At 39.7% G+C, this 25,928-nt stretch overlaps 2 protein-coding genes across 13 annotated transcripts in view; one reads left to right on the forward strand and one right to left on the reverse strand.

Moving 5' to 3' along the window:
• The window catches only part of DAB1 (DAB adaptor protein 1), a 471,207-nt gene that overhangs the window by 414,085 nt on the left and 31,194 nt on the right, over nucleotides 1-25,928 (forward strand). For 9 of the 12 annotated variants that reach the window (XM_049809443.1, XM_049809440.1, XM_049809451.1 and 6 more), the window contains 5 exons: nucleotides 14,860-14,991; nucleotides 15,600-15,719; nucleotides 16,315-16,353; nucleotides 17,869-17,934; nucleotides 22,567-22,626. In XM_049809443.1, coding sequence (XP_049665400.1) covers nucleotides 14,860-14,991; nucleotides 15,600-15,719; nucleotides 16,315-16,353; nucleotides 17,869-17,934; nucleotides 22,567-22,626 — 417 coding nt within the window. The remainder of the gene's footprint in view (nucleotides 1-14,859; nucleotides 14,992-15,599; nucleotides 15,720-16,314; nucleotides 16,354-17,868; nucleotides 17,935-22,566; nucleotides 22,627-25,928) is intronic. The other 3 variants (XM_049809448.1, XM_049809450.1, XM_049809449.1) reach the window with 2 other exon arrangements.
• PRKAA2 (protein kinase AMP-activated catalytic subunit alpha 2) overlaps nucleotides 1-25,928 on the reverse strand; it is a 369,728-nt gene that overhangs the window by 205,371 nt on the left and 138,429 nt on the right. The window lies entirely within an intron of this gene.

Below are 25,928 nucleotides of genomic sequence, written 5' to 3' on the forward strand. Positions count from 1 at the left end.
GTGACTTTTCTTTTTGAAATCCATCGTGACTGCCAAGATTGCTGTCTCAGCTTATTCTTTTGATCATGTCACATTTCTCTTTGCATTCCTACGCTGAATCTGCCTTCTCTATTTTACAGTCCCTTGCCATGTTTTTTTCCAGGCTCTTCACGGCTGCCTTTACTCTTCATCCACTTTCAAGGAGTCATTCCACAGTACCAACTTTGATCATTCCTTTATTCAGTTTTCAAATAAATGACTCCAAGCCTCTTCCCATCCTGCCCATCATGCTTTGGAGGAATTCTTTGCATGCATTCATGCAGTACCCCCTTATTTTCTCTTCAAATCCCTCCTTAAAACACTCCCATGCTAGAAACTTGTTGGTACCCTGTGATCGCAGCCTGTCACGCAGAGCTGTGCAGCCTCTTGCAGTCACCCTGTTGTCATTTGCCTGGGATGAGGACAGCCCATCTAGTGGCTTGTAGATCCAGCTCACAAAATCGTTCTTCTGGCCGTCTGTCGTTTCTGTTGTGGCCTTGGAGAAGTATGGCTTGGGGATTGGTTGCACAGGTCAAATCAACCATGCCTTCTACCGTGTCAGCCTGGTATTTCAGGGGTGAGCTGCCCACAGCGTACTCAGCCGGGAGGAAAGGGCAGAGGAATGATGGAGGACATCTGCCAGGGCAGCGAGCGAAGAGTTTCTTCATGCCTAAGGGTTTACGAGGAGGAGCTACGGCAGTCATGCATCTCGGAGATATTCCAGGGGGCATCTGGCCCTTAGCTTTCAATGGTTGGAAGTAAAAGCATGAACTCTCTGGGATTACCTTGTAATTTGTCAGAATTTTTATCAGAATTTTCAGTTTATAGGAACTTTTTGTAAGAAATGTTGGATCTTGGACCATGCTGAGGACTTCTAAGGACTGCAGTGATAAAAATATTACATAATAACAGTAAAAAGCATACTGAAGAACAGCAAAGTCAAATTTTACATGTACATTGAAAATGGTGACACCTTTCTTAAGCATTATGGGAATTGTATGCATTGTCCGCAGCTTCTGCCTGTGAAAGATCCCTCTGGCCAACTGGGAATCTTGCCCTGTTGCTTGGCAGTTTCCTATCTTTCTACTTGTAAATATGAGTAGTAAGACATGGCATTTACTGTTCTACATGCAATAAATATACCTAATTAGAATATGGCAGAGCAGGGGACTTAAAACCCCTGCATATTACTTGTATAAGGTATTTATAGTCTTCTGATGCTTCAAAAGGTAAACAATAACACATTTCATAAATAACACTTGACAGCAAAATGTAAATGTCAGAAGAACCTACTTCCATAATTACATTCCTTATTGACTATTGTAATTAATTTCTTACTGGCCTTCCAAAGTGTGCCCTAGACAGTTTGGATGGTTCCCAGTGCTCCACTGGGATTTTTAATAGCCACAAGCTCACAGAGATACATTTTATAGATGCCCAGTTTGCTCTATGAAGATTGTAAAAGCCTTATGTATTATGATGGATTTGTCACTGTGAAAAAAAGAACCCAAAAGGTAAAACTCAGGTGTGCTTTTGCACGCTGTGAAGTCTGAGCGTTTTGGGATCTTGAGCTTTTATTTGAACCTTAGATCTTTCCTCCTAATAACTTGGCATATGGAGGAAGGCTGAAATTTCTCTCCTTCCTCTCATCTGGAAATGCTCCGATCTAGAGCTGAGTTCAGCCTTGGAGTGAGTATCCGCAGGACCCGCCGTGTGATATTTCTGACGTTAATTGGCATGAAGATAAAATAAACCTATTCCAGACGTTTTATCCAAACTGAAATAATTTGTGGGAATTTGTTGTAGTTGTATTTTTCAGTGTGAAAAGGGTAGAAATTGGATTGCTTTCAAAAAGGCAGAAAATAAGATTTTATGACTTTACTGATGGTCTCATTTGGCTGTATATGGCTGCCTGTTGTTTAAGCCAAGCACCCCAGGATGCATTTAAGAAAGGGAGGTATTGCCACGTGCGTTATGTGTTATGGTATGGGGAGCCTCACTATGCATATTCCCAATCGCCGTTAGGCCTCCATTGCATATGGGTGGAGGGGAAATCTGTCTATAAAGCTGTTGTAGTAAAAATTACTATGTAAACGCTCTGATACCATTTAGCTTTTATGTTTGGCATGCTTAAGCAGAATTTGGAGTGAATTTTACTAAAAACTTGAAAGTCAACTTTTGATTATAAAAATGTTTTTTGTTATAGATCCCATTATATAGTGGGGCTGCACTGCATGCCTCTGGTGAGGTATCGTCCCACAGCAGAAAACTCAAAGTATAAAGTTATATTGGGTTTTTTTTGCCTATAATCACTACCTTTTTATGATTCAGCTAAATAAATTAGGATATGAAAGCCACATTGTAGTCCCCCTGACCCCAGCTGTGACTTTGCCTTATTAGAAGAGCACCCAAAGTACAGAGTTGCTCGGGGCGAGGGAGTTGTTTGCATGTACTGATATTTTTAAGGCAGGTTAATGCACTAACTAGAAAAATGAAAGAAAAAAAACACTAGAAAAAAGATTTCAGGCCCATTTTCAGCACATGCAGAATTGTAACGGCTGGATTTCAAACTGCTCGGGAAAGGATTTAGTAAGAGAAATGCTGACAAAATAATAGCGCAGGCGGCTGAGATGCACTGAAATCTCCCTGGAGAGCGGTGGGGGACTTTCAGCGGGTGCCATAACAGAAAGTTACGTCCCCCTTTGAAATGTGCTGTTCCTTCCTCTTGGAGATGGCTGGGAAGCATTATGCCCCAGGTGTGCTGGTGATTTTCCTTCCTATTCAGCGCATTTTATCTGGTAGGCTGCTCTGCAATTTTCTGTATGCCCTCGTAATAGCAATACTACCGACGATGCTTCTGAATTTCTGTGCTAACTTGTAGGCTGTTTAACCTCTCCCATTGCTGGGGTCAGATGCAAGGGAGACGGATGACCTTCGCTGTCAATGTAATGGGAGAGGGAAACTACAGGAAGGTTTACTTTTAAAGTTACCTGGAGTTTGCGAGATGATAGTGATAGATCTCTATTGGCATTAAAATCAGTGGATGATGTTCTGCCCTCAGGAACACGTTTGCGTTTACAGGGAAATTGGCAAGAGCTTTGTTCAATCTGATAGTCCAGGGGGACGAGTAAACGCCTTTTCTACCATTTGGTGTATGTAATAAGTAGCCCTGTGGAAGGAGAAGAAGAGGAAGGACAGTGGTTACCACTGGATGCTCTTATTTGTCAACAGTTACCAAACACAAATATCTGCTTTTATCCCAGTCTTTCAGTTGAACAAGTAATAAATTTGAGATACCCCTAGATCTTTGCTTAATACATAAGTAACTGTTCATAAAAGTTGTCTTCCTAAATGAGGTGACTGTATTCGTAACCTTTCTGGTTTATGCACTGTATGCTCAGCATGCAGGCAACCATGTGTCGCAGAGCCTAAGGGCTGGAACAGCATCTCCCGTTGTGCTACCCAGCACCTGGTAGTAATTGTGGAATTACAGCAGTGCCTAACGTGTCCCTAAATTGTAGCACTTCTCTAGAAAAAGCAGCTTTTAATGGAGTCTACCTAGCTCTACTGTTAATACTTCTTAAACCTTTGAGGTTCCCATCCTAATTCTGCGTCACTGTACTCCCAGCAAAGCAAGCAGCAACATTCCTGCTGACTTTAAAGGGAGCGTTGTGAAATAGGTGAGGCAGAGCACTAATTAATTTGAGTGCCTTGACATTTAAAGCAAATAAGAAGTCTGGGTGTCTGAAAATATTGCATATGGCTCCTAGCCCCTGTTCTGCATAGCTCTGAGTATTTTTTTTTTTTTCTTTTTAGGTAGTCAAAATATGGATCTGAATCCAATTTTTTTGATTGTGTCCTTGCTTTTAAAAAGGCTGAGTTGGTTTGTAGAAGGTTTTATAGCCTTCTGGGATCTTCAATTAGCCAAATGCTCTCCTGTGAATGATACAGGAATTTGGAAGTATTTTAAAGTCTAAAGCATGTGAGACTGTAACCTGTATGTGCATAAGGCGCAGTGCTGAGACTGAAGTAATAAGGAAGTTCAGTTTTGATTAGGAGAAGTAGAAGACATGCTGTGCACAGAAGTTGTAAAGGGTGGGGGAGAATTAAAGGAATAAGTAGTAGAAAACAAGCCAGCATCCATGCATCAAAGCTGTGAAAGGCTCTACTGCATGCATTTAAGTGAAAGGCGAGGGCTGCACTGCCTGAGAGCTTTTCTGAAAGGCAGACCCTGTGTGACACCCACTGCCAGGACAGAAGAGCAAGGCAGGGAGAGAGAAAAGCAAAGGTAAATGAGCCATGCTCTCTGCTGGGCCACATCTGCGTGCGGACTGTTTAATCAAAGTTTGCTTTTGGAGATTTCAATTAGCAGAAGACTAAAACTAAACATTCAGCCTGCTTTACATGAAAATGAGCAGGGAAGAAACAACTCTGGGCATTAAAATGTGCAAATGGGAGCTTTAGGGCTCCCTTTTGAAAGGTGGGAGGGCAGAACTTACAAATACTTCCCATTGCCTGAGTTGAAATGTAGAACTGTTGTAACACAATGTGCCAAACACCTACTAAGTGCAACTCCAAAAGAAATTTCTGCTTTGGGATAACGCGGGGTGGGTGGGGAACCCAAAATCGAGCCAAAAATTACATGAAAGTTCTTTGTTCTTTTTTAGAGTCTCTTGGAGGTTTGCCTTTTACATTTTATTTTATTCTTATGTTAGGGGGCTCAAGTACTGCACACACTCGTAGTGTTGCTACGGATGCTTTATAACCTAGGTTAAGTGTCTGGTTTGGGACCTGAACAAATGAAGGAGTGGCACATTTATGGGATTATCTGAAGTTTGTTTATACACGCAACTGTAACTCAAAGGAAGAGGTTTCCTCTCTTTTTCTGTAGGAAGACTGAAAATGAAATGGCATGGCCTTTATGACCAGTATAGGTAGTTAATGATGCTGTTTCCAAATTGTAAAGCTTATCACTCCAGAGTCATCTTTTTCGAACCTGCACATACACTGAGTCCATCAACAGCCCTCAGACACCTTCAGCACAGGCGTCATTACAATGCTCTGTGGTTGTGCACTTCCAGTTACGGAATAATCTGAGATCTTACAATATTGACCGAGGTTGTTCCTTAGTCTTTTCAAAAATCTGCCATAGCCTCACAGGCCAGTTCTGCATTGGGAAGAATATCCAGCAGCTCAGACATCTCTGCTGGGAACCAGGAGAATTTCTCATGATAATGAATTTGGGCAAAAGTAGTAGTAGCAGTGAAGGGTGACCTCAGGATGAAAAGCTTAACTGTTTGTGGTATGGAAAGGTAAACTCAAGTGTTTCTTATAAGCAAACCGATGTCTGTGGTAGGAGACATTTCAGGATGTCTCCTTTAGCTGGTACTCTATATGTTGGCCACTAGAAAATTAAGCCATTAGAGATGAAGAGGTGGGCTGAGTTGATTTTGTCCAATTGAGCACTGTACCACTTGAAACCAATTTGTCATTGTAGAACACAGGATTTCTTGCTTGCATGCTTTGGTTTATATCTGATCGTGAAATCACTTTTGTATTTGAAAGATGTAAAACCTTGTGTCATGTGAACTTCTCAAGTTTTTTGCTTTCATTTTCAGTTGGCTCATGAGCATGGCGTACTGGTTATACACAGTTTGTGAATTCATAGAGTCCTTTTCTATTCTTCATCTTCTCTGTACATGTGCTTTCTCTCAGCCCCCTTTAAAGTCTTATTAAATTGGTATGAGTATCTGGGAGACAGATAGATAAATATAAAATAAATCCCTCTTGTCCTTTTTCCCCTTTTCCAGAGGAGTTTGGAACATTATAGAAGTAGATTTATGGCTAAAGAAAGTTGTTCTTTGATGACTATCCAGTGCAACTTAAATTTTAGTATTGCCAGTATGAGTGGGATTTTTGTGATGTTTGCAAGCTCTGCTTTATATGGTTTGCATGACAAATCAACAGAATCAGAGGCTGGTTTTCACTGATGAGCTTTTCAAATCACAGGCTACAAGAAGAGGGTGGGTCATAATGCTTGCTGAATCTGAAGCAGTTAAGATCTGAGACAGTTAAAGGCAAAAAATTGCCTCCAAAGCTCCTAGGAGCTGTATGAAGGAATTTCTTGTGCTGTTCATGTAAATCAAAAGCATTTCAGGAGGTGAGGAATACTGGTGTAAATGAACGAAAGAACCTTGTAAAAGTAAAGGCTTCTCAAAGACATTCACAAGCTATAAAGATGACTGCAATAAAAGTATGGAGAGGTTCAGTGATACTGTAACGAAATGACTGTCTCATTACAGAGTATTGTGCTCCCTCCAATTCAAGATTTAATCAAATTTCAGGGTGTATCAGGAAAAAATACAAGGCATGGTCAGAGGTGCTACACTTAGGCTGTATGCAAGCTTTGGCTTGAGAGTGGAGAGCAATATTGGTATATTTATGGCTATTTTGATCTACTGACCATTTTGCAGAAGGTGATGAGGTGGACACTAAGGAGGAATACACTCGGACAGATGTGTTACAGCCCTGGAAACCCAGCGGTGGCCACTGGGCAGCTGCCATCCCAAAGAATAAAATAATATCCTTGTAGGCAGGTATTGTTACTTGCACACCACATTGAAATAGTGAAATGGCAAGGTAAAACAATGTATTGTAGTCTATAGGTGGTCCCATACAGTAGCAGTGTAGGGCCGTATTGCATTACTGAGCTGATTATAGAATCATAGAATTATTTAGGTTGGAAAAGACCTTCAAGATCATCGAGTCCAACCATCAACCATGCCCACTAATTATGGCCTAGCGGAGCCATTGACTTTGGTATCAAGGATCAGGTTTGCTGCTTCTTGGTATTGTTGTGCAAATCCTTCTTTGTTTTAACCATCCTGATAAAACAATGACTGTGTCTGATGCAGAAACAATAAGAAAATAGTACGAGACTCATGGGAGGTCCAACATCACGGCTTTAGTGTAGCACATTTGTTTTTCCAGAGCTCTGTGAAAATGTTTTCTTGCCCTTTAGGATTTTCTTTGTCCTGGAACAACATTTGCAAGTACCTATTTAAAATATAACTTGGGATTAATGGTAATTGGACAAGGGTTTTAGATTTAGCTAGCTACTTTCACTCCTGGTACAATAAAAAATTGAAAAGCCTTTGAAGTGGAGGTACAAAATTAGCCATGTGTGCGTTCCAGTTTTGTTTTGTTCCTTTCCAAATTCATATATCTAATAAATGGATCTTCTGCATGAGCAACTTAGCATTTGCTTCCTAAGACAATGAACAATAACTAAACTCCTATCTGGTCTTTGTCAGACATTATTACAAATTATGAGAGTCAGACAGAAGTTTATTACCTTAGTGGTGTTCTCTTTCACAAATTAGGTTCTTGGAACATCCAGCTAGCTCGATATCATAGATCCATTCATCACAATTAGACTGCTGTGCTGGCAAAGTAAAGTCCCGCTAACTTAATTGACTCCCAGTGTATGCCAGGGGTCTCGGGTGAGGACAACTCCAGGCCAGCCGAGAGCACCACCGCATGTGCCTATCGCAGGAGGCTCGAACAACGACACTCGTGTTTGCTCTCTTAAGAATTTGCTGCTCTTGCTCCCCAGCGAAGATACAGGCAGTAGCAGGATACTTTTTTCATCGAGCAAAGGAAATGGTAAGGATTAATTCCGATTCTAGCTGAGGCTGAAGTACCCTTTTAAGCTATCTTCCCGAGTCCAACCAAAGAGGCTCCTACCGAGGGTACTTGCGCCAAGTGGTTGCCTTTATATAGTGTGAATTGGAGTGTACAGATTGAGCTTAGTCTAGCACTTCACTTGAAGACGTGCTTATCCTTAGACATACGATTATGCTCACTGACTTTCATCTTTCCTGACTCAGCTGTACGTTGCTGTGTAAGCTTGGGAAGTCACATAATCTGTTTTTTGCTTCAGTCTTCTCAGTTGCAGGAAGAGAATGGCTCTTCAGAGTTTATTGTTATTATTGTTAATTGTTATTAAGAGGAAATTAAATTTACACATCTTTTGGGTGCTTTGCTGTGACACAGCCAGACTGCTGACCCCCTGGAGGGACTAAGTCTGTGATAACTGGGACTAAATCTGTCTTGATTCTTTTCTTTATCAGCACCATATTTTATGTTCCCCTTTGTGATACATAGACCCAGCTTTGATCTGCATATTATCTGAAAGTGTGCTTTTTGTGCCAAGTGTTTTTATTGCAAAGCTCGTGCACTGAGACGCCTTTTAGAAGTTGGCACTTGGAAATGTCTTTCTTTAGGTTATTGTCTGCAAAATCAGTGTGTATGGAAGAAGCACAGGGATTAGACAGATTTATTTTCTCCTCATTGTGAAGACATGCTTAAAGGCTGCCATCTGAGAAGTCCCTTCAGGCTTGGAGGACACTCCAGAGGTTACATTTGCCTTTTCTGCTCCTATTCTTGGTTTTTTTGCAGACGGAAAGTCCATAACATATCGCTCAGCCCAAACTCCATGAGTGGCTTTGGGTCAAAAAGATTCAGGGCTGGACCATTCATTTCAGCTCTGTAGTAAGTAGCACATGTTTTTCCTTCAGCACAAGGGTTCAGTTCTCACTCCATGGTAGTATGTTTAGTTTATACTCTTTTATGATCAAAACTGATCATCTTGGCCAGTGCCTGGAAATGCCTCCCAATACCAAAATCTTCATAACCACAAGAGGTTTCTAGTGGGTTTTGCTTTTCAGGTATTCATATGCGAGATGTATTTTTGAAAACTGAATTGAAATGATACTTTGTTCCAAGACTGCTTGCTCTTCTAGTAGGAATTCAGTATCTTGGTGAATTACTAAGCTTAAACTGTACTGCTCTTTTCATTTTCTAGATTAAACTAGGTTAAATTTTCCATGTATTGTACTAAATGTTTATATAACACATTTTTTTGTCTATCAAGTGTTTACCCACACCAGCCACTACCACATTTAAGCCAAATTACTGTGATCTGTCATATATTGTTTATTCTGCTGTCCTCTCCCCGTGGACATGCAACTGGAGTACTCATCACAGTAGGAAAGGACTGCCAGATTCAAAATATGATTTCTGCTATTTGCCTTTTGTTTAGACGCATAGTTTCTAAAGCTGTTTCTCTTGTGACCGCTATTTTTCCTCCTTTGCTCAAACGTCCCCTTTTGTATTATATGGCCTGGGTGAACTGTTCCCCTCTTGCCTTTCTGACCAATTGGAGCAAAATCCAAACAGTCTTTTTGTATTCATCTTTGGAAAATGGGCAAAAATAATAGGAAAGGAAAAAGGATAATGAAAAGCATCTGCCCAGTGGAGGCAGAGAAGACTGCAGCAGTAACACCACAATTTGCAGCAGCCTGTCACTAATAGAGAAATCAGCAGCAGTGATAAATTTACAAGGTGTGTTGTAAAGCCTTATCAGGTTGGATTTAGCTGCCTCTGACAGCAACCTGCAAGTTCTGTCTCTTCATTTACACTTTAGCAACACCCATAATGCCAGTGAAATGTTTTTATACTGCGCCGAGTGCTCAGGAACCACCAGGGAGGCAGGGAAAGGCTGTGGGTGAATGCACTGACGGCGCTGGGGGAGCAATTGACTTTTCGCGTGGATGAGCTCTGTCACCACCCCTGCTCTCGGTCGCCCTGTGCTGTGTCCAGTAGTAATTTGCAGGGAGTTTGGAGTTGTTGGTAGCTGTAGCTCTGAAACACACCAAGCTGTCTTCTTTCTGCTATTTCACATTAAACTGAATTTTTTTGCAGTGGTTAGGGGAAGGCTTGTTGCGTTTCCCCCATCTGCTCGTCCCCTGCATATCTCAGTAGGTTGATGCCTTGCCACCCCATCTGCCACCCAAATACTAAGTTCCAGAAAACAACACGGGAAAGTTTGTGGTGCAAATATGATTTACTGATTCATTTTCCATTTCACTGACATTTGAGATGGTTGACTTTTCCCCCAAATTGTCTGTACACAGTCCCATCGAAACATACTTGTCTCTAGGGGGAAAGGAAGTTGAAAGGTTCACAACCGCTTAATAGGTATCCATGCACCATTAATGGGTACCAGGGAAAACTGCATGCCAGCAAGGGGTTTTGGGTGGTTTGGGTGGGGTTTTTTTGGTTGTCTACATACAGGGGACTGCTCTCCATCCTTGCCTGAAAGTTACAAAACTAGACAGGTCTGGGATTTGAATCTGGAGCTGTAGAGAATTCAGGTGTTTCATGTCTGCTCCTTAAGTGTGTATTTGGACTATGGGGTGTTTATGATGGAGACGAGCAGCTCCAGCCCACCTCTACTAAGTGCATTTTAATGAAACAGCAGAGAAGCATTGCCGCACAAACATAGGCAATTAGAGAAACGCTTGTGACCAGTTGTTGTCCCCATGATCCCTGCAAATCTCAGCTAAACCAAACAGGAATCGTAAGGAAACGGCCATGGAGTATATTTGACGAAGTGCCATAGTATGCCTGTCTTGAGCTCCGTTAAGGAACACAGCAGCCTCCTAGGTGTAGTGGAGGAGCTGGCTACACATTTGTACCACTCCAGCATTTCTTGCAGCAATGAGATAAAATTCATCTCAGTAACACTCATGTGCTTTACAATTCATTGTTTTCACTTAATGTGTTGCAGTAAATAACGGTCAATGTACTATTGCACTTCTGGCTTGCTAAACTTGTTGTTAAGGCATTACCATAATTTTCCACGTTAGGTTCAGGTTCTATGATTTGTTCAGTGGTCTTCCTAAACACACAGGGCCTGATTTCCTAATGTGCTGCTGAGCAGTCACATCAGTTGGAGTGCAGGGGACTTTTAGGTAGACAGCAGCATGACCGAAACTATAGTCCCTAAAGTTATTTTATTATGAATCTATCAAGCATTTTGCAGTTTGGTGAGTAACTTTGATGTTTGAGGAGTTTTATGCGACACGCAAAATGTATTATTGCTTATTCAAATGTGATAGAAGTGAATAGATGGGAATAGAAATGCAGAGGATGCTTGGGCCACCTCTGTCACCCACATCCCAGTATTGATAGCATGGAAATCGTAACGGCGGAGCTGCCAGTTGATAGCACCTATCTGAAAACAGGCTCACCGTTCAGTTATTCAAGGTGAAAGGCTGTGGAACTTAAATCCCTGTGAAACTTGTCCTTATGGATATAATATTGTATGGTACATGCTTCCTGCTTTCGTTGGGGCAGCTTTTATAGGAGGCTTTGCAGCTTGCAGGATATTTTTTGTTGTGGCTCTTAACACTGTGCCCCAGGCTCCACTAAATAGACAACCTCATTAAAAGAGAAATAGCGATAGTAAAGCAGTGACTTTCTCATGCCATCTAACTCACATATTTGACATGATTGCTGGACCCTCCAAGTACTTAATTGATTGTCTTAATTGATTTAGTGGCACTGGAGGCTACAGCATGGAAATAAAGGGGCAAGATGAGGATAAGGGGTGAAAAAATTTATGATAGGTGCCAAGCAGCCTGAGGGAAATTAGAAATGCTACACATCTCAGAGGCAGCTAAATCAATTCAGTGTGATGTACAGGGAGTAACCTGGGGGAAGAGGAGAAGCGGGGGATAGAATGGAGAAAAGGAGAGAAAATAATGGCTGGTGGGAGAGAGCAGAGTAAACTTAAGGGGAAGAGGGAAGACAGCAGCCTTGGCGGAGGTGGGTATTTTGGACTTCTTTAACACCAGGAAAAAACTTTCTAGTGTATGAATAAAATATAATAATGACATCAAGTTTAGCCTAAAAAGAAGGACTCGTGCATCATGAGATTGTCTTAGTTACCTGGTTCGAGACTGTGCTTCCATTTAAAATCCTCAATGTTTGCGCTTCCATTTAAAATCCTCAATGTTTGCAACAGCGACTAAAGTCACAGGAGACCTAAAATAATTTGGAGGCTATGTACAGTGGATTTTTTTTTTTAACAACTGAGGCCTAAATGTTGAATTACTTTCTAATCTGTGCAATATTTAATTGACTGTATTGTACCATAATACAAATTAAGTCTTCTCTATAATTTGTTCTGTTGTACTGCAGCCCTCCAAAACAATTTGATACCTCACTTATGAATTGGTAAATGACTCGTAGCAGCGCTCTGCAAAGATACAGTAAAAACATCAAATAGTGTGTGATGGAATCCATCAGCATGGGCATACAGGGGTGTCATAAACATCCCGGAGTTATGAAATAATTCTTTTACGTGCTTCTGACCCACTAGAGACAGGATTGAGTCATGGTAAAACCTTGAAGATACTAAAAAAAAAACCCCAAAAAACAACAGGCTGGGGAGAAAGTGGGGCAGATCATCTTGTGAACATTAACTGTTGAGCTCTGACTGCTACAAGCAATTTTGCATGGCTTTTGTTTTATTTCCTTTCAGAACTGTTCATATCAAGTATCGAGGGGGTGGCTACATGTGAGCAGTTATAAACTGAAGGATAAAGATGACATTTCTATTGGTTGATCTCATTTTATGGGACAGATTCATCTATGCGAATGCATCAGACACAAATCTAATCAAAACACGCAAAGAGCCTGTATTTATATAGACAGCCTCAATTGTAGGTCTCTGTTGGGTGGCTGGATGAGATGGTATTTCTCCTCGTGCTGTCCCTTCTGTTGTCCTCTACTCTAGTGCACGTCTCGCTGCTGTGAAGGACTCTGCGGGGTACTGGGCAGGCTGCGTCCTTAAAACAAAGATTTACAGAAAGGACGCAGTTCTGATCTTGCATTTTGTGGTGGTAAATCTCTACTGACTGCAAGAGGAGTCTCATTTCTGCTTTACGATGGGCAAAGAATCAGGCCCTCATGAAATAACATTTGGAATGAAGTATTGGAATATGTAGAAAGGACACATTAGGTGAATCGAGGGCTGTGAAAATGCAGGTTCGAAGGAGTGATTCTATCTACATTTGAGTACAGATGTGTGTATGCAACATTGCATTTCATGTGTATGTTCCAACTCAGTATCCCTCAAACAAATTAAAAACTCTTGCTAAACACTCCATACAGTAAAATACGTGGAAGGATAATGTTGCAGTCACCTTTACTTAATTTGTACATCTATTGATACAGTATGTAAAATATCATAACCATTAAAAATGGAATGATTTTCGAACGGTTAATGAGGGTTTCCCAAATAAATTGGAGTGTCTCCATCTGCTGTCTTACATTGTGGGTGATACTTTTCCATGGTAGAATGATCTTCAAATTTAATTCCATGAGGAAGGAATCTGATCACAGTTTAATTTCAGTGCAAAACGCTGTCTCGCAATCAATAAAGCAATGTCAAAGAACTTTGATTTAATAGGAGACAGAAATAACGTTCGCTGTCATATGCAGAATAGAGAGATGGGAACATTTCATTTCATTGTAACAGATAGCATGCAACTTGGTTTTCAGAAAAACCTAATAAATCAATATCCCTGTATTATCTAAGTAAGATCCCGTCATTAATTTTAAACACTTAACACGTTGGAAGAGTCTGAAGTGCACCTTCAGCTTAGCCATGTTCAGCCTGAAGTCAATGGCAACACTTCCATTTTCCTACGAGCAAGCAATCTTGATCTTGGGAAGTTAGGAGTCATTTACTGTGAAATGAAAATGAAACATGTCCAGTCTTTTGTTTTATATGCAGTCATCTGTCTCTTGCATGCTGCCTCTCCTTTTAAATTTCAATCCGTGTTCTACAAAAGTCTCACCGCTTGTCGCTTGCCCTGCACGCGCTCAGCCTTTTTGTTTCTACACACACACATCCTCTCCGGTTTTGAATTTTAAAATGTTTTTTTAAAACTCTAAAAATAACTGGTTGTTTAGAGATTGCCTGGATACCATGCTGATTTTCAAAATGTGCTTTTCTCAAAACCAGCAGGAATCTGGACCTCAGAAGAATTCTTTGTGAGGCTTTGCCTGCTCTCAGAAATAGCATTATCCCTAGATGATAGAAGAGCAGGTCAATGTATCAGGAGGTAGAAATTCAAACTAATAGATTGTTTTAGGTAAACTTTTCAAGGGCATTATTCTGAGTAGAAATACTTAAGTATTACTTTGGTAATAAACTGCTATTTAGGCTGAAACGAGAAAGATTCTGGCACTCAAGACATGCTTATAGGAATCTCAGATTCATGTTCTGGCTCTGGGGAGAGTTTTACTCATACATTTAAACCAAAATTGAGTCGTCTTATTATTACAATTAACCAAAGTGGGATTTTTAAATAAAACGTGAACTTTTGCATTTAGCATCGATTTCAAATTGAATAATTGCATTTCCATTAATTTTATGGGAAAAATACATTTTTGGGGCTCTGTTACTGCTTTAAATGAAATATCGCTTGCTGGCTGATGCCGAGTGTTGCAGAGATAAAGCAAGCCTGGTGCCGATTCTTAGAGAGATTGGATATCTCAGCTCTAGCACTGCAGCCCCTGCAGATCAGTCTGTCCTCAGAGTCTCCCTGTATGAAGCTACAGGTAGCTTTTGCAGCTTCTTTTGTATCCCTACAAATATTGATTCTGTATCTAGGATGCTGTGTAGGTAGTAATTAGGTAACATGATACTTTCTATTGAATTATATCTCACCGAAAGATACCAAGAAAGATCTTCAGCTGAAGCTTTTAGTCAAATTATTAAAGCAAGTCAAGTTTGGCTAGATTTTGAAAAGAGAATAGGCTTAAAGAGTTCAGATATTCATTGATTCTGATACCAGGATATGTTTGCTTGTTTTAAATCCATAGGTGTATTGAGATCCAGGTAAAGTACTGATGAAAGAGGAATTCTAACGCTTGTTAATGGAACATTTTCATGGATATTTCTTACTGTGTTTTTTTTAATAGCTACTACAGCACCACCATGCAGTTCATGAAATTTCATACATCGCAAAGGATATCACAGACCATCGAGCATTTGGATATGTATGTGGAAAGGAGGGAAATCACAGATTTGTGGCAATAAAAACAGCCCAGGCAGTAAGTATCAAATCACTGTCATTTTCTACAGTGTAGCTCAATAGAAAAGCTGCGTTCGTAAGAAGCTGTTCAAGAGGCCAATCTTGTATTGTTTATGATTGTGCTAGACTTGTCACAGGTGTCTGCTTAGATGTTCTTAAATAGCAAATTAAAGAAACCAGCTCTGGAAAAAGCAAATGTATTTCACTATTTCTGATTTTTCATGATGTATTTTTTTATAATTAGTTATTGTTTTCTTTCTAACTACACTAGACCGTATAGAGATAAATTTCGTTATATTCCTATACTCGTTTAAACAGAAAGTGATAGATACCAAATAGCTACTTTGCATATAGTCTACCATAATTCCATTGTATGAGAAACCACTAATAAATATGCCTTTATGTTCATATATGTGCCTTTTATATTCATAATTATAATTACTATTAATTTGCAAATAAAGTTAGTTTGATAGAAATTAACGTGAGCCTGGATGCTAAGGTAGAAATTAATTCTGTATGAAGGTCTCTCCAGTTGTGGAGATGCTGTAAGTGCTCTATCAGCAGGATGGGATAAGAGGTGTATATTTTCCCATATAGAAACTTTCCTTCCTGTTTTTGCTTCCATAGGCTGAACCTGTAATTCTGGACTTGCGAGACCTGTTTCAGCTCATCTATGAACTGAAACAAAGGGAAGAAATGGAAAAAAAGGCACAAAAGGACAAACAGTGTGAACAAGCGGTATACCAGGTACACGCATAAGCTTAGACTACTGCCAAGAAAAGTATGGTTTGAAGTATCCCCCAAAGTTGCTCCAAAGAGGCACTGAGCATCGTCAGTATTTCTTAACGGCAATGGGTTTGAACGGTGCTAGCTTCAAGTGGACAAATATGAACCTAACGGCCATCGTGAGCTCAGAAGTAGGATTAAAGTGATGAAAGCTATCACTTGGGGTATGATGAACATGTTTAGCAACTGGAAATGATCTCTTCATTTCCCACATAGTGTTTCTTCTGATTCAGAAGGAAAACTTTAATGAAGGTCAGTGTGTTTTAAGTCAGGGTTTTTAACAGTGTCTGATACTTTAGGGAGGATTCAATATACTTCTGAATGTGTGTATTTGAATCAAATCATATAAGGTGCAGATTGTTAAACTCGCATGAAACTTGAATAAAGTTACTTTGTGCAATAATGTGACTTTATCTGTATACTAAAGAAAGAAAACTATATACTTACCTGCCCGTTTTGCTTATTTCTTTGCTGTCCTTTAATTTCTGAATACAGTTCTTTTATCTCTACTGTTTATGTCTTTGCTTTTACTGCCTGTCCTCTTACTTTGCTGTAGACAATTTTGGAAGAAGATGTAGAAGATCCTGTATACCAGGTAATTTCTGAAGCTGTATGGCCTTGGAGTTTCAGAAATGACTAGATATATGCTATCTTCAAACACAGCCAAAACCTTTAACAAGATGTCTTGAAATTTACTAAGATAGGTCTTCTGAGGAACTTGTAAGATTTTTACAGAAAGTAGCATATTTGGAGATTAAGCTGTAAGCACAATATATCTGTATAGAATAGAATAGAATATTCCAGTTAAATATGTCACAAATATTTCCTAAAATGTGGCTTGTCAGTCCAGATTTTGAGTTTCCAAATGAGATTTGTCATCATTTTTGAATACACTAACTAACTGAAAAAGGAGCTACTTTGAGAATAAGGAAGGTGACATCTTAGAATCATAGAATCATTTAGGTTGGAAAAGACCTTTTAAGATCATCGAGTCCAACTGTTAGCCTAGCACTGCCAAGTCCACCACTAGCCCACGTCCCTAAGCGCCACATCTACACGTCTTCTAAACACCTCCAGGGATGGTGGCTCCACCACTTCCCTGGGCAGCCTGTTCCAATGCTTGACAACATGTCAATTTATTACTCCCTTGTGCTGATAGTAATAAATTGACATTTTGTTTTTATTTTCTGCGGGGCTAGGATTTAATTCAGAGGGTGAATATTTGGAAAAAACAAGAGTGGAATTGACGTTATAACACACTCCCTTGTTGGCATTTGGGCTATGATTTAATAATAGATCTGAAATTTAAGTCTTGTTTCATCCAAGCAGAATGTCTGGAAGCAAAGATGATTATCAGGAATATGTCAATATATTCATGTCCGATACCCTACTGAGTATGAAGAAGAAAAAGATGTAATTTCTTTCTCATGTTTTTGTGCTGAAACAAAATGTATGATAGGTTACTTTTTTTTTCCTGGAGATTTTGTGTTCTTCCACACAGGCATGTCAGTGGGAGGCACGCTGAAAGAAACTGATTCAACCATTAGTGAATATTGAACAGTGCCTAAGGTGCAGCAAGAAAGATGATAAGATTTAGGATGCCCCAGATTACTATTCAGCTTTCATAATGTCAGGAGTTTTACTTTGTGCTCCTCGCAATAAAGCAAGAACCTGGAAATGAAAAGTGTTGTGACAGCCTTTTGCCATGTGGCCTGTTACTTGAGTACCAGCCTATTCTCCCAGTTTGGATTTAGCTCTTTTATTCATAGATAATAAATATATGTGGAAATAATTGCCATTATGTAAAAGAGGCAAAATTCACGTTGACTTCAGAAAATTAATATTGGGCCACAGGCAGTCTCCCTGGTGAGAAAGAATTAGGAAGTTGCTCTAATGATCATTAGAGGAGATTTAGGTCTATTCATTGCCGGTTTATGAAATATGAAACAACCTTACTCTGCGCTTTCCAACAAACCAGTTGTCCTGCTGCCAGCCTGTACTTTGAACTTGTTTCTTTAATGCCTGCCTATGTTTTTACGTGGAATTCCAAATCGCCTTTTTCCCTTCTGTTTCATCTTTGACTTTTCCTCTCTGGCGGCTGGTGTAATAGTACATTGTGTTTGAGGCTGGACACGAGCCAATCCGTGAGCCTGAAACGGAAGAAAACATTTATCAGGTATAAAATCGCTAACTTCGGTGTTTTCATTGCAACAATTGCAAGCATTTATTAAAGTACATTTCATATATATTTCACTTTTATTAGTTTTCATTCATCACAAAAATGTCTGGCTTTTCATTCTGGTGACATGACATGAATAATCTGCCCAGTCTCAGTGTGATTTTTCTGTTGTTTGTCATTTCAGCTTCTGCAAATTTTATTTACTCTGTCAACTTATGAAAGGTCTTAAACTTTTGAGTACACCATATAAGGTGATAAATAGTGGATTCTCTTTTTTTCTGTTAATTTTTTGAAATTTTTTATACCTATTCTAAGAAACGGATACTGAAATCTCATGGAGGGCAGACCATCCAAGTAATTCTTAGAAAGACATTTTGATGGTAGTGCTCTTCTTTCTGGCTAACCAAGGAAAGAACCGAGTAAAACCGAAGAGCTCCCAATGGACATCCCCCAGGCTGGGGAAAATATTTTCAGACTGCATATGTTATGTTACAGCCCAAGCTCGCATTCTTCACACTGAGAAAAAATTACATTGAAAGCAATATAAAATAATTTTTTGTCGTTCAATTTATCCTCAAGGGAACACTACAGGGTTTATTAAAATATAATGTAATTCATTTTGTATCACATAGTAGAGGCAAATCTGAAGATAGACAGAAATCTCTGTATGCTGTAAGAAAATTGTGATTTGAGGAAATCATTTAGTATGGAGGGGAAGGAGATTCAAGCAGTGATTAGGCATTTCATCTAGCTGTACCAGAGGTTGATCTGCTAATAGCAAAAGCTCTTTAAAGGTAGACAGGAGCAAGGATAGAACAAACAAACAAAAAAAAAAAGGGAAAGGAAAGGTATTTTTTTAAGTAATAAGAAAATGTAGAAAGATAATAGAAAAAAAAAGAAAGGATAGAGTAGCTGTAAGCCAAAATAGAAAGAAGCAAAGTGGGAGAGGGAAATGCAAGTTAAACATTAGAAAATAACCATCTTATAGACCCCATCGCAGGGTCATTAAAATGAGATATGTTTAACCTGTCTCTGTTGATTTCCTGGCACCCCTGCCACGCACACTAGAATAGGCATCTTGCTGCATCTCTAGACCAAGACATGCAGAGCTCTCAAGGTGAGAAAGTCTTCTATCACATAGTTTGAAAGTTTGACTAGTTTCAGGAAAGCAATCTGTTAAAAAATTACTACTCTAGTTGTCAGTTTTATGCTAGAAATGAAAATCTTATGACACCTACATTCAGACAAAAAAAATTCTGATTGTTGTTCATGGAAGTGCAGAGCTTTTAGTGCCATTTTAGAGAAGTACCAGTGGAAGCAAGAAAAATGGGGTTGTCGGTCCCAGTGTTTGGAGATCTTGGAGCAAACTTTGGTGGGTAGGGAAGAAATAGGAACTGTGTTCTGAGGAATGGCCTAAAGAACAGGAGGACTCTTTGGACAGTTTCTTTTTCTTAAAATGGAAATAGAAGATGATAAGCAGATCGTGAGGTCTTGCCTCATCTCAGGGTACTGCTGTTACTGTCCTGTAGGTCACCAGAGAATTGCTCAAGGCTTCATTTGACAGTATCTGGCTGTGATGAAGTGTTTCCTCCCACAGTGGTGCACAGAAAATGCCTGTGATTAATATACCATATTCCCAGTATATGCAGTCTAGCATTGTCCTTCTCTGTATTACTACAGACAATATGTTGAATACAGCAAATACTGAGATTAGGGAGCTAGGAGTCTTTTTCCGTTATCTATTGTAATTGACAGATGCTGAAGTATCGCTACCAGAGGCTTGCCCAGAGCCATGAGCCTCCTAGTTCCCATGGACTTCGTGAGCTCTTGGCTTGCTATAAATCTGGGTTCCCACAGGTCAGATCTTGCACTCGGGTCACTGGCAAAATTTTTTCTTTGACAAGAGCTTGATGATCTCAGAACGATCCAAGCTACTATTAGAAATGAAATGAGAAAAGGTCCTCTTTTTTTTGTTTGGTGGGGTTTTTTGAGTTTGATGCAAATTGGTGCCAGCTTCTATTATTTACTACAAAGCCTTCCCCATACTACGCTTTGGTAAACATGCATCTGCTCAGTAACCTCATGCATCCTCACTTCAGCCTCGCCAAATCTTTCTTCTGGTGCTGCTCAGTTTTTTCAACCAAGAGCTGGTATGTAAAGAATTCACTTCTCCCTTGGTGGAAAAGATTCCCACCCAGTGAGTAATTGGAGATGGAAGATATGTGCCAAAAGTGACAATTTCTATTTCTTTTTAACATAGTAGAGGTCACAACTTTCTTTTTTAAGCATTCTTTCTCTAACTGTCACCTTTCTTTGATACATTACCCCAAAGACTGTCTGTGTCTGCTCTTTTAATATCATCTGTCTAATATAAGTTGCTCTAATGTGTTAGGCAAAGACTTGATCACTGAGCACGTACCAGTCCTCTCAGCTAGTGTCAGATTTCTTAATCGCATCTGTTTTCCTCTGTTGTTTTAGTGAGGTGGGGATGGGATTTTTGTCAGGTGATTTTGTATCGTGTATGTAGCAGCACTGGTCTCTGTGGAGAGGCAAGTTCTGCTCCATGAGGAGCTGACAGTCTGAGATGGGGCTTTCTCAGTTGCGGTGCTTGTATTGCTGGGAAGATGCAAGTGCGTCAGAACGGTTCACAGGCTGTCACAGAGACAGAGCTGTCACCAGCAATAGTGCTGGTCCCTCTTTGCTGATATTACTAATCAAAGAAAAATCAGGAGAAATCCTTTGCAGACCCCCAGTCTAAGTAGCAATGCAAAAAAGCGTGATGATACATGGCAAGTAAAGACAACAAGAAGACAGGTGGTATTGAGTTGGGAGAGAAAAATGTCTTTCAGAAAAGTTTCTCTGTCTTGATATTAGAAGTCAGGAGCTTTTTTCTAAGTATAAGCTGGAGTGAAAAAGGGGGGATCGATAGTGCAGGGAAATGCTCATTCCACAATAAGCTGTGGATAGGAGTGTGCAAATTGGGATGACATCATGGAAAAGTTGGAAGGAGGAAGAGGAGAATGACTGAAGGGGAAACTTTCCAGAGAGAAAAGAACAATGCACCCTAATGATAGTTTATAAGTAGTTTATCTTACCACATGTCCTCTTTTTATGAAGACTAAGCTTTCCAGTGACTTACTAAATAGGCCATTCTTGGTTTCTGCTCTTACACTGTCACTTAAAGCTCTCTCTCTTTACAGACTGTTATTTCCATGAAATTGAATTGTTCCACTGTTACCAGTTTCACATATCTAATGTGTTAGGTGGTTTTAGTGGAAGTGACCAGTACTTCCAGAAAACCAAGGCAAGGAAGTCATTCCCGGGATAGGAATAGAAGAGAACTTCTAAAAGGCCCGTTCAGTTTCTGTGAGAGTTCTGCGCTCGTGCTCTTGGCAAACTTCTGCAGTATGTGCCAAGTTAAAGCTACACAATTTCCCGTGAAGACTTTGATGTTTAAACATGAACAAGAGAATGTTTGAACAGTAGAGAGAGTTTTTGATATATTATACAGAATAAGAAATGATAGCACATCTCACTGAATAAGTACCATTCCTTCAGCTTCCCCTAGACCAGTGCTACTCTAATATCAGAACTCTAAGATATTTATTGTCTTAGGAAACAAAAAGGTCATCATTTTGTCATACCTGCAATGTTATTTCTCCTATTGAACTGTGAGGCTTCACTAATGTCTGAAATGTAACCTTATGCTGAATGCCTTTGTTCAGTGGAAAAGTAGCACTGATTTATTTAGAGCATTCATGCCAGTTTAAACCATGTTTTTACTGTTCTTTTTGCTTGTGTCATTTACAATAGATGTTCAGCGCTTCTAGGAAGGAAAAGTAATATAATCACAAATTATAAATATGTAAACCAGCAGTCCTTAGGCAAGCAAAGCCCAGTATTACAAAGCAACTGAATTTACGTGAGCAGGTTATAAATGCCCAAGGTGTAAATCATGACTGTTAACTCAACTAAAGACTCGGCTAAATTTTTTTAAGTGAGTTGTCCCCTGTCCATGCAAGGCCGTTGACTTCAGGTGCCTGGCTGTGTCAGACTCTGACAGGCCAACAATTCCTTAGTAAAATTGCAGCATTGTAACCAAACATCGCTTAGAGCAGCCGCAGGGCCCCATAAGTGCAGGGGTACATGTTACGACTTTGCCTGACTTAGATTATTAAATTAATTGGAAGGAAGAAATCTAACGCCATAGGCCGAACATCTTTTTCCCTCAGATCAGTAGCTCTACTCCGAATCTCTGCCATGGAGGAAGATGACATACTGACCTGATCATGACTTCCATGTGCATCTTCTAACCCTCAAGTAAAATGAAAAAACCAACCATCTAAGTAGGAAGGAGATCCAAGTGCACCTGTACTTAATGCGACCAAAATTAATTGAGAATAAAATCTCGTTTCTGAACACTACTGGGCTTTAGGATTTAAAAATTTCAGATACGCGTTTTATTTCTTCAGTATCTTCTCCATTAATGGTACCGCTTGGATGAAAAGGGTACCGTCCATAATTTCATTAGTATTAAATGACTACCCTGTACATAAATATCAGTTGCTGATTTCAATTTTTCGTCAAACCTGCTTGGGTAATGACCTTTGTTTTCATTTGCTGTTGCAGGTTCCTACCAGCCAAAAGAAGGAAGGTGTTTATGATGTGCCAAAAAGTCAACCTGTAAGTGTAAGTACCTTCCCTATTTATATGAAGTAAAGAAGGTGTGTTTCTTAGCTTCTGTGACTTTCATTATTGTATGTAACATTTGGTACGTTCCTCGTGATGTGAATTTTATCAGTGATGTGTTATGGGTTGACTGGGTTGGTTCAGAGTAACCAGAATTGTAATGTCACTTATACCCATCTCATTCATTACTTAAATCTCCTTTCTGTCTTCTCCAACTCATTCTTATGAAAGTCACCATTTATAAATGTATTATCTGTGGTTAAGAGTCGACAGTGAGCCTTAATGCATGAATTGTTGCTGCCTGGATTAGAAGGGTTCTTCTATTACCCAACGCTGTACGAGGCTTATCGCTCTGAGTGAGCATGGGCTGCATTTTCTCCCCTGGGTGCTCTGTCAGAGCCGGACTTTGTATATACTGCTCCTTACAGCTTGGTTTAGTAGGACAGCAGGGGAGACAAGGTCTGAATAGAGTGGAGGTCGAGAGAAGCAGCATTAGGAACAGGTATGTCAGAATATTGTCTGTGACCTCTACAGTAATTTTCTGCGGTGATAATGTCTATACCTCTCAGAAGACTTCCTGGTGAATACGGTGTGCTGATAGGGAAAGATTTCATAAGGAGTTCAAATCAAATTTTACCAAAACAAATGGGAAATTGCATTAGAATTACTTTTCTGACGTTTGGAAAAAAAACCCAAATGAACAAGTTACATCAAAATCCAACCTAACATGCACCATAGAAAAGCAATTATTCTTCCAATAGAACTGAGTTCTGTGGTTTTACTTCTGGTCTTACTTCTTAGTAAGAGCTGTAGAGTTGTAGGGCAGAGATATGTGCAATTGCCATTAGTTTAAACAGGTGAGGGAAACTCTGAAAGGAACTACGTCAAGATGAAGTGTGCAAAAAGACCTCACTCAACAAATTCCTGAGTGGCAGAATTTTTTCTCTACGTATTGCCTTGCTTTCCTGGTTATTGTGGGCTGTAATCAGCACATGGAGATTTCCTCCCGGTATTGCTACATATTATATCTGTAGTGCTCTAGCTATACAAGAGGCTAAGGGTCAATATAGACTGTCAATTCTTTCTCTCCTGTGCCTTGGGTGGACAGTGGACTATTAAAAAATTGGGGTAATATGCTGTTGTATCCAAATGGCATCATTCCCTTTCTGTGTATTAAGATTTTGAAGAGGTGAAGCGTTTATCCCCAGAATGTATAAGGAATGGTAAAAAGTGGTTGAGAGAAGAAGTGGAGTGACAGATGCCTTAGTAACAAGGCGTGCATTTGCTGAAGGGCGGGTTATACTGTTTAATACAAATTTGTGCTATGAATACCTTGAGAAATTGTTTGATTGCATAGGTTACACAGAAAATTAGTATTTCTGAGGATTTGTGTAAGAACAGAGGAAAACAAAGGAAAAGGTCAGGAATTTCAGTCTGCTGTAAGCATGGGAAAAATGCCTGTATTCAAGAGAGAGTACGAGAGACTCTTTTCACATGAGGATGAAGTAACTTGCACAGCTTGGGCTGAGCACGGAGACCGAGATGCCAAATAAAAAAAGATAAATGCTGGGGAGGGGCTGGATGGGGGCCTGAATTGTGACACTTCTGTGGTTTGCACAAACAAACAAACAAAACTTGCCATAAATATTTCATGATAAGTCACTAGGAGGAGGGGGGCATCATCATCGTGTTGCCTGGGAAAACCTAGTAAAATAACCCATGTTGCATAACTAATTAAGGTAGTTGTGGGCATGGAATAGCTGTAGATTTGTCACTCATTTCTCATATAGTTCAAGTGTTACAATTTTTCCGCTGTACATTTCCTGCGACTTTTTTATTATTCCTTCAGCGATGTTTCAAATTTACTCTGGGTATAGTCTGTAATTTAGGTCGTTGCAGTATGACTGGGTATACAGTACACTTGCAATCATGTGTGCAGACACTTTGGTATTAGACTGTCCTGGTAAAGAGCATGACTGTGAGATATAGTGCATATGGAACCTACTCTGTAATCATCAAATATATTTAATCTGTCATCTCCATGAAGCTGGTTGCAGACTTAATTTTTTTTGGCTATTTCATGGTTAAATTTAAAGTGATTAGAGCTTTTTCTTCAAACAAGTTATGTACTTTAATTTATGAAAAAAAAAAGAAAGAAAGAAAGAAGTAGCTGAGATTTTGTTTCACCTTTTTCTATTAGTATGTATTAAAAGAAAAAAAAAAAAAAGAAAAGCAGCAATAGCTCTTAAAATTAGCAATTTAATATTCCACTGCCCATCTGATTTATTGCTCATCCTTCCACATGTGAGACTCTCTATCATTGAGACACTTGCCATAATTTTTTTTTCAATTTATAGCTGTCATTATTATATAAACCTCTAAAATTCAATCTGAGGGCAAATAATCTAGCTCATCTACCTGGTTTAAACATATAAGGACACTTTCTTTATTAGGATATCTTGCTTTCAGTAATTTCATAATGGATGAATAAAGTGAGAAACTTTCTGTAGCTCCTAATAGGTTACAGGCACCAAGCATTCTCTCTCCTGACAATAAATGCAACACAATAAAAATGCAGCAAGTTTTGCTTGAGTTCAAATTGAATTGCCCACGTTCCCTGGACAGAGATCGGGTTTCCATGTTGGGATTTTTTTCCTCTGGTGTGTTCCCAGGCAAGTTGTCTCTAGTGTCTGCACATGAAAGTGAGGGATACTGAAGTAGCCATCTAGATGCCCTCCATCCACCCTTGACTCTGTAGCCAACGGAGAGAAATAGCTGCTTCATGGGGAAAATCCCCGTCTGCCTGAGATGTCCCTCTCGGGTGGAAATAAATGCACATCTGGACATCGTTCTTTCATGGCTGCAGAGGAACTTTAAATGACTTGCAGGTCTGATAACTTCTAAATAGTTAGGCTTAAGTGGGGGTGAGATCTACCACAATGTAAAAACTAAAAGCCAGAATCCCTTTCTCAACGGCTGCTTTGAAACTGGGAAGTGTAATTCATACTGATTTTCAATAAGATACAGCTTCCGAAGAAACCAGAACCGTTGGGGCAAAGATTTCTCTGTGTGTATGAGATCCCATAGTGGCTGAAGGTATGAAGCATCTTCCTGGTAGTGCCATGAAGCACAAGTATTCAACATTGTAGATGCATCGAGATAGCTGATGTACTTGCACAGTACTGTGCCATTGTGTGAGGCTATTTGTCAGAAGGTGTCAAAGTACTTCATGGCGTGACTCCTCATGATCTCTGATACCAAGTAATGTAAATATGGTGCAAATGAGGCGGAAAGGAATGAGT

Source organism: Accipiter gentilis, chromosome 8 (genome assembly GCF_929443795.1).
Source record: "Accipiter gentilis chromosome 8, bAccGen1.1, whole genome shotgun sequence".
In the NCBI taxonomy this organism is placed as follows: Eukaryota; Metazoa; Chordata; class Aves; order Accipitriformes; family Accipitridae; genus Astur; species Astur gentilis.